Raw genomic sequence first — 10133 nt, forward strand, 5'->3', positions numbered from 1 at the left:
TCCAATGTTTATCACAAAAATATAAATAAATATATTCACAAATATTAGAAAACAAATTATAGTTTTGTGTAATCTAAATTATGCTTTACCGTTAGTATCATTCGATATTTAGTATTACTTTTTTCTCGTACCAAGTAACAACATGATATATGTACAATACACACCAATTATAAATATTACATTTTCATGATCCTTTATTCTATTTCAATTATTTATACTATAATTTGTCCTACAACACTCATATTAAACATGTTTGATTAAGCATGCTTCACCAAACTATGATATTTCATGTATAAAAATCACATTGAAAAATTCATCATTAACTTCTTATATTTGTGGTTCGTTGCACTTCTTTTGTAATAGCATGATACACAGAATTTATTTTACTTCTCATTACATCATGTTTTATTTTATGTGATTTTAACCGTTAGTAAAATTACGATATTTCAATTAATAAGGTACAACTCAATGTTGCACTATTCACACACATACATTTCATAAATTCACCAAGTGATCTTATATTGTTTAGTGGATAGTTGCTTGAGCGACCATAATCTTCTTTTACCACTTAAAAAGCATCACATCAACATTTGTATGACAAATCTTTATATAATTGTTCAAATTTTGAAAACACCAAACTCATTGTTTTGTTCCTTTACCAGTCATAACTCAAATGATAAAATTTATACTAATAACATTGAAAAATGGATATAACTTACATTTTATATATGTTTATAACCATCACATTATAAATTCATATAATAATTACACTAATTTGATGATATTACTCTATATGACTAATAAAGAGACTTTAATGTTTTATTAAAATTCTATAATTTCACTTATAATTGAAGATTTACATCATATAGTGATTGTGTCCTCTTATTTATAAGGTGATTATTTATTATTAGTTTTTCAAATATCGAACAAGAAGTATTATACATTTAAACATTTAATTATTTTTTATTTATTTCTAAAAAAAAATCTTATTTATTTCTATTTATCGAAGATTCTTTTACATATTTGAAGGTAAAAGTCAGACGCGTGAGTTTCAGATACCAAATACAAACTCTGGATAAGACCAATTCTTAATATGATTGAATGGATATGCATTAATATATACATGAATATATACTTTAAGAAAATAATAAATACATAAAAGTGAAATTATTTAATAAAAAATATAACATTCTATATATGTAACAAATAATTTTATATTTAATTAAATGAGCACGATGGTATTATTTGTGATTTTATCAAGGACAATTATATTTTGATACATAAAGAATTATACACCCTTCTAATACTATTTTTCATTCTTTCTTTTCCTACAAATACAAAAAATCAATGTTTTTTAGTGACTGTTTTATTCAGTAGGATATGAAATGAATGATTTTGGTGTGAAAAAAAGAAAGTTTTTATTTTTATTTATTGTGATGGTAATAGGGTCAAATAATTGTTTTTGGTGCCAAAGAATTATTTGTTTTTATTAATTATGTTGGAAAAGGAAGAGTTGGAATTTGAATGACGAGGCATTTGACCGGAAGGTGGAATTGAATGGACACAGCGTCTGTGTTGTAGAGAGGGAAGAGGAAGAAGAATGGCATATGGAAAATAGTTTTATGATCACATAAGCCTTACGTTTGAATTGACATCATCCATCCCAACGCCACTACATAAATTCACAAATTCTCCCACCCAACCCTTTCCTTCTAGATACATATTAACTCTTCTTCTTGCCTCTTCCTCCTCCTTAAATACCAACCAAATAAATCAATTACAAACTCTTTTTCCTCCGTTCCACAAAAACCATACTCCAATCATAAATCAATCACATAATAATACTTTTATTAAAATATCATAATTAAAAATATCATAATTTTCACTGAAATTCAAGCGCAGGCACTCACCACCAATTAATAAACCCTGCCCATCAGCACACCCTCACTATATATATACACTCCCTCTCTGTTCTTCCTTCATCTTCACAACAACCCCAAAACAGAGCAAACAAAACAGATCATTTCACAACTTCCTGCCATGGAACTCCCAAAACAAGAAGCTCGAGTGGCACCCGCGCCTCCCATCGTCGCCATGTTGCCATCACCTGGCATGGGCCATCTAATCCCGATGATCGAGTTCGCCAAACAAGTCGTCCGCTACCACAACCTCTCCGTCACCTTCGTCATCCCCACCGACGGTCCACCTTCCAAGGCCCAAATCGCCGTCCTCCAGGCCCTTCCCGACTCCATCTCCCACACCTTCCTCCCTCAGGTCACTCTCTCCGACCTCCCGCCTGACGCCAAGATCGAAACCGTCATGTCCTACGTCGTTCTCCGCTCCCTCCCTTCCCTCCGTCAGGCCTTCCATTCTCTCTCCGCCACCCACACACTCGCAGCCCTCGTCGTCGACCTCTTCTCCACTGACGCCTTCGACGTTGCCGCTGAATTCAACGCCTCCCCCTACGTCTTCTTCCCATCCACCGCCACTGCCCTCTCCCTCCTCTTCCACCTCCCAACCCTCGACCGGGAAGTCCACTGCGAGTACCGGGACCTCCCAGAACCGGTGAAAATCCCCGGCTGCATTCCGCTTCACGGCAGGGAATTACTCGACCCGGTTCAGGACCGCAAGGACGAGGCCTACAAGTGGGTCCTACACCACGCGAAGAGGTATAGAGAAGCCGAGGGAATAATCGAGAACAGCTTCACAGAGCTCGAACCGGGCGCCTGGAGCGAGTTGCAGAAGGAACAACCGGGAAGGCCGCCGGTTTACGCGGTGGGGCCTTTGGTCAGAATGGAAACGAGCTCTGTGGAGTCGGAGTGTTTAAGGTGGTTAGACGAGCAGCCGTGTGGGAGCGTGTTGTTTGTGTCGTTCGGAAGCGCTGGGACCCTCTCCACTGCTCAGATCAACGAGCTTGCTCACGGACTGGAAGCGAGTGAGCAACGGTTCTTGTGGGTGGTGAAGAGCCCAAACGACAAAATCGCCAACGCTGCTTATTTCAGCGCGGAGACTGCGGCGGATCCGTTTCACTTTTTACCCGAAGGGTTTGTGGAGAGAACGAAAGGCAGGGGTTTTGTGGTTCCCTCTTGGGCTCCTCAACCTCAGGTTCTGGCCCATCCCTCCACCGCCGGATTCTTGACCCATTGCGGCTGGAACTCCATTCTGGAGAGCGTGGTGAGCGGCGTGCCCTTCATCGCATGGCCTCTCTTCGCGGAGCAGAGGATGAACGCCTTCATGCTGACCCAAGAAGTCAGAGTGGCGCTGAGGCCCAAGGTTGCCGATAATGGCTTGGTGGAGAGACAGGAAATAAGTAGCGTTGTGAAGTCCCTGATGGAAGGTGAAGAGGGTAAGAAGCTGCGTTACCGAATGAAGGATCTGAAGGACGCCGCTGCCATGGCTCTGGCCGAAAACGGTTCCTCCACCAACCATATCTCCCATCTGGCCCTCCTCTGGGCCAACAAAACCACCGTAACACCACCACCTAAAATTAAACCAAACCCTTCCTCCTCCTCCTCCTCCTCCATCCTGTAATATCTGCACTTAACTTATTTTTAATTATAAATATGCGTGTATTTTTTCATCTCAGTTGGATAAAAGGGGAGATAAATAAAAAAATAATTGGGTATAATGTGAAGTGTAAAAGTTATGATAAAATTGAATTTCACGTGGCGCTTCACATCCCAATGATAACGACCAGGTATGCTGGGCAAAAGGAGCAGGGCCCCAGTGGACACAAAATTCGTAGCTCCACCGTGAGGAATCACAATATATCCAAAACTGGACGTGGCTAGCATTAGACATAAGAACTTAGAAGGAGGAGGGTTCCATGTGTAGTGTCTTGTGACATAACATAACTCCCTGACAAAGCTCAACGCCCACTAGAATGATTGTAGTAAGGAAATTCATTATGGTTTTACCTCATTCAACCACTTTTTTTAAAATGTCTTTCAACCTAACGTGCGTTTATTTCTTCAGTTTGGTAAAATGCCTTGAACATAATAATATTTGTTCTGATAATCTAGGATTAAGTGGTTGAATCATGGTTGGGGAACAGCTGATAGAGTTTGCCTTGTGTGTCTTTATTTTATAATTTTTTGGTGATGTGAACTTTATGACATTGTTGTGGAACAGCTCCAAAAATGGGGGTGGGTGTGGTGAGTGCTCGTATTCTTTTGTCTCTGGCCCCGTCCCATGCGGATGCCATTTTCTTGGTCAGCCACACTATGCATATGCTGCTTTCACCATCTTTACATCATCCACTTTTTATTTTTATTTTATTCGTGCCTCCTGTTTATACATGGAGGAACGGTATCCTGAAATGATAATAAGTATGAAGTTTTGTATTTTTTTAAGAAAAAAGAGAGTAAAAAATAAATAAAGCTCATGTAAAAAATTTAAGTGGATCAAATAATATATTTTTTATACATTTGCCTCTTCCAAAATCAACTTTATTTTCCGTTTCGCATTTTTACTTTTCTTTGCGTTCGTTACCAACTCACTCACATTTTCCAATGTTTCATATTCCTCAAAACAGGGTACGCCGGCCTGCTATAGAGTATATAAGATAATGGATAATTTTATTTTCAGACCAAACATATTTTTAGACATGTTTTATATTTTATCCTTTTCTTTTTTTATAAATACAAAAATTAACTTTTTAAAGACCAAAATCACCTTCAGATTATCAACACGTTCCTACAAAATTTTCAAACCGAGAATGTAATTGAAAATTTGAAAGCCGAATTAATTCAACCACAGGTTTTACATTAAACACATACACATTAAAAAATATGTTAAAACAAAGTGGCACTTAATTTTTTTTACCATCATCTACTGTCCTAGTTCGCGACCTCAACCAAGAATATTGATGAGACGTGTCTAAAGGCTGATTTAAAATTTATGGACTCAATAATTGAACTTAAGTCTATTTTGTGACCATTAATATTTTATTAACAAATACTATTGTATGTGAGAGATTTGATATTTTATTATTATATTTTGCAGTTGAGACGATTTGTAATTATTTTGTTTATAAATAAAATATTAACTTTCACGATCAAGAGATAGAATTATTTTGATGTAAGGTGAATTCAGTATATTTTCATCAAAAGACACCTAACTTTTTACTAAAACAAATTGAAGCGGGGCTTGTTAAAACTTTATCTCAGTCTCATTCATAAATCATAAATTCATAAAAAAAAAAACAACAACTCCAATCATCAAGAGGAGGATGAGAATGACAACATTTGACATGTACAAGTAATGAGAATATGGTAAATTTTTTCTCATTCTCCAATTACAACTCAACAATTAATTCTTTTGGTTAAAGTTTGATTTGCTTAGAGACTCTGTCTCTCCATCTCGGGAGAGCTATGCTTTTTCCGATTACAGATGAAGAATCAAGTGTGTCTCTATTTTATGTCAAATCGACATTTATTTTGGTTGCATGAGTTTCAATTTGTTTTTCCCGATTGGAGTCATTCCGCTAGGCAATACACGATTTGAATCCTTGTATTGCAATTTGGATAATCATAGATCACGAGGATTTTAAACTTTTTATTTTGTAGTTGTTTGAGTTATATACGTTCATATTATGTTATGTGCATCATTAACTTTGATTTTATGGCCATATTCAAAGTTATTTTATCGTGTTTAAATCGATTAACTTCAACTAAAATTTCATCATAATAGAGAGTAGGTTCTAACCGACTCAAGAAAAAAAAATTCAGCATAATAGAGAGTAGCAATTTAGTGCAAGCTAAAGCGGTTACATGCAAAGAGATACACCAAATTAAAACTAACAAAACAATCAAACTAGTAAAAACAAAAAAAGTGAAAAAGTTTCACAAAGAAATAACAAGAATGAATTTAACAGATCTATTCCGACTTTACACTTTAGACACTTAATGAATACTGAAAAATTGTGTACCGTCTTAGTTAAAGATTAGACTTAAGATGACCAATTAAGATTTGATTAACAAATATTATTATTATGAAGGAGATATTTGATATTTTTTTTATTACTTTTTGTGGTTGAATAGTGTGTTATTATTAGAAGAATAAACAATTTATTTATAAATGAAACATTAACTCTTATAAACAATAAAAATATTTTGGCTTAATGATGATTAACTGTGTCAAAATTCAGTCTACTTTTATTCATCGTAGAAGACACCCAACTTTTTAAACACATCACAAAACTTTCTATAAAAATGAATTTGTATTCTGCACCCGAAGTTAGTGAGTGGCTTTACCTTTCTTTAATATTTGAAAAAGAGAAAAAGCGCAAGAGGAATCTCAAATGATATATGCCATTAATATCCTGGGTTGAAATCGGAAGCCCACTACTTCAAACTTTTCCTGTCAAAATTATTGACACTGCCATTTTTTAGTAATATTTTTCATTATTTTTTTAAATGTGCTCTTGTTTGAAATAATTAGATTTGATTTTTACAATAAATTTTACACTTAAAATCATTTTGATAAACAGTTCATTTTTTATTATACATTAAATAAGATTATTTTAAATTAATTATGTTTGAAGTTCACACAACGGCTGGATCCCTCAATTGTCTTTCATGAGACTGGTACGATAATACCTTCGATCCATCTTTATCTGTTTCACCTATTCACCAATTGTTTTGAACCTTTTATTATACATAAAATGTTAAAATTTTAATAAATTCATTTTTTATGTTATATTATTTAAAAAAATATTATATTGTTATCTATATCATTCATATTTGTAAATTAAATTTTAATTACTAAACATAACTCTAAAAAGTAGTTATTTTTTAATTTGTCTAAATAAAAACATTGGTAAATCATTTAAAATTTAAAATATGTTCTCATTTTTATTATATATTTAAAAATTAACAACATAATGAACCAGTCTAATATAGGATAAGGTGGGTTAGAATTTTCTACTTCTCTTCATTATGTTTGTTAGTTTCATAAGTATCCTCCTCTTTATATGTTCTCTCTAATAATTTTTCTAGAGTATTACTCTCTAGTTATTTTAGAACTGTTGTAAACATTTTTCTTATATAGAATTTGTAGTGAGACAATGATAGAGTAAAGAATTATTTATTGATCATAATTTGTTTTAGAGATTATGTTCCTTTTTATTATAAAATTTATTTATCTTGTTTCTTTCTTACACTTTCTCTAGATATTTAAGATTTCACAAGTTCAAACAACGGATAGAAGTTATTGGAAGCCTTTATAATGTATTTTCAACTCGCTTTCTATCATAAGGGTTGGTTTTTCATGGTGAACAATAACTCTCATATAAGTAAAGATAATTTGATCAATGAAAAATAAATTATTTTGATCGTATTAATAATTATAGTTCATTGATAATCTAATTGGATGTCCTCATTAGTGCACAAATGACATTAACATATGTTATTTTGGCCTTTTAACGTCAGTTCCAGAACCGACGTCTTTGTGGGTCATGTTAATCAAATGTCAGACTCAACAGGTCTGACATCTTTATAGACGTCGGTTACTGCATGATCCGACGTTTAAAGGGTTATATAGACGTCGGACATTGCATTAACCGACGTCTACTGCAGCTTGTGTCTTTGGGTAGCGTAGTAACACCTTCTTCCTTTACTAGTTTTGTCATAGAAAAGGTTGCGTCTTTTGGATCTCTTTCAATCGAAAACCGAATCTGGGTCCTTGCCTAGTTCCATTAAAATCGTCAATGAAAACGAACAATGACAATATAACTAGGCAAGGACTGAAGTTCGGTTTTGGGTTGACACGCTATAAGACATCCAAAGGACGCAAGCTTTTCTTACGAGGAAACTAGCAAAGGGAGAATGCGGTACTACGCTACCCAAAGACACGAGAAAGACTGCACCAAAACACAACAAAGACTCATTTTAATCGGTTCAAATAAAAGATAATCAACCAAAGACTAATATAATCAGAATAAAAGTACGTTTAAACAGTTCAAAAGAGACAAAAACGCACCTGGAAAAGTAATGTCGCGGAGAGAAAAGGTGAGAAGGAAGACGATGAAGTGCTCGTAACTGCGGGTTTGATGTCTGATTTAACAACAAACTAAATGTCGGCTCCCCAGGTGAAGCGACATCTATTCTGGCCTAGACGTCGGGGCCCTCACTAATATGATGTCCAAAACAACTTTTCACCTACCCTTTCAGGCCATTTAGACGTTTGTACGACGGAAAAAAATAATTTTTCATCCACCTATCAGACATATACACATCCGTTAGGAGGGACACCGACGTCTATAATCGAATATAGATGTCGGGGTGGCGGGATCAGATGTCTCTAAGGCGGAAAAAAATTACTTTTCACCTGCCAGACATATAGACGTCTGTTAGGAGGGGCTCGACGTCTATAATATTATAGACTTCGGGGCCTCTCCTAACAGACGTCTATATGCCCACTTATTTATGAAAATATCACCGATTAATAATTTATGTTGGTTATTTTGTGACCTGACGTCTACGGGATGACGTTAAAACCTAATTTTGTATTAGTGTCTTGAAAGTTATGATTTTTATTTTGGAATTACTTGTATAATCGAGGAGTGCGCGGTCCTGAGTATAACTTCTTTATTAGTCAAAAGATCATATTGACTAATTAATCCAAAAGGGTGATATGGATAAAATAGCATAAAAAATTATTTAAACCTTGGTAGAGTTATAAAATTCAATTCAAGAGTTTAGGATAATTGATTTGTCAAAAGTGAACTGAGTGAAACCACATTAGTATTGTATTGACATATCTTCCAGTATTGGATATAATTTGTTTGATTCCGTAAACATATGAGTTTGAGTGAAAAAATTGCATGATTGCCTTTTAGATTCTACCTAATTATTTAAAATGGCGTAAATGGTTCAACAAATAAGAATTCATTTAGGTGTATTTTTTAAATAGATAAATTTTTGGAAAAGTATAAGGATAAATTTGAGTGGAAGGATTTGTGTGTTTCTTTAAGGAATTTACACGTGAAAGTGAGTTAATTTAATAATAAAGTTTGGGAAAGATATGATTGATAAAAAAAATAATAAATTAAAATATAATATTATTATTTCATCATTATAATTAAAATTAATATATTATTATTATTTATAATTAGTGTTATTATTATTGATAATTAGTATTATTATTACTATTAATTATTATTATTTATATAAAAACTATGGAATTGGTTCCATGTTACCTAACGGTTCCCTCACAAGCCAATGCATAAACATATATGTATAGAAATTCGGTTTTATGTTAATAAATATATATTAATGTAAATATGCATCAAATACCTACAAATCCTTTGACCTTCAATGAGATTATAGATATGGGTTATCTCACAAAATTACGTTTTCATTATCTTTTAAATAAATTGATTGAAAAAGCGAGAAATCCTACATATTCGTCTATGCGAATTGCATTCCACAATGCAATTTGTTCAAACTAACATAGTCTTAGGGTGTATTCCTTTGAGATGATAAATTTGAAGAAAAGTTATTAGATGAGTTTGAGTGAATTTGAAAATAAAATTTGTGTTGTTTGTTTTAAGAAATTTGAAAGTGAAAGTAGATGGATTTAGAAGTGAATATTGTTAATTTTTGTGAATGATTTGATTGATATTGTTACTATGAACTTGCAGGCAACCGATCGGTATTGGTCTATCAGCTCCTCAGTCGATCGGTCTCTATAAGCCTCTTGTCGTTCGGTCTCGGCAAATCTCTTGTCGTTCGGTCTCGGCAAATCTCTTGTCATTCGGTCTCGACAGCTCTTTGACAGATTTAATGCATAAATAAATGTGGTAACGACTACCGTTAGACAATTAAAGTTTACATTAGTGACCATAAGAGGTAAATTAATTGGTCAGATTCCTTTAAACTCTATAAATAAGAGTTTATGCTTGAGGTACAGACATTCAACTCATACTCTACCACGCCCTATTTACGTCCTATGAGTTGCCTTTTGCAGGTATCTCCCTTCTTTTACAAAGAGGGTGACCGAGTGGCCAATATTGAAGGTGACCGATTGGTCCAAACCGAAAGCAGACAAGCGGAGCGCACCAATCGAAGGTTAGTGTCTCGGTCTCACAAAATCTCCACCGAAACACATATGATAAAAAAAGTTTTAATATA

At 34.1% G+C, this 10133-nt stretch overlaps 1 protein-coding gene across 1 annotated transcript; it reads left to right on the plus strand.

The window, feature by feature from the left end:
• The first annotated feature begins 1792 nt into the window (after positions 1-1792).
• Positions 1793-3580, plus strand: GT72B1 (UDP-Glycosyltransferase superfamily protein). Its single transcript, XM_047310249.2, has one exon. The coding sequence runs from the start codon at positions 2041-2043 to the stop codon at positions 3529-3531; it is 1491 nt and encodes a 496-aa protein (XP_047166205.1). The 5' UTR covers positions 1793-2040; the 3' UTR covers positions 3532-3580.
• The last annotated feature ends 6553 nt before the right edge of the window (positions 3581-10133 follow it).

The sequence above is a fragment of the Vigna umbellata genome, chromosome 5 (assembly GCF_029865625.1).
Source record: "Vigna umbellata cultivar VRB3 chromosome 5, Vumbellata_1.0, whole genome shotgun sequence".
NCBI lineage: Eukaryota > Viridiplantae > Streptophyta > Magnoliopsida > Fabales > Fabaceae > Vigna > Vigna umbellata.

Coding starts and splice junctions, on each gene's coding strand:
- GT72B1 (XM_047310249.2), top strand. CDS start 2,041: ATGGAACTCCCAAAACAAGAAGCTCGAGTGGCACCCGCGCCTCCCATC.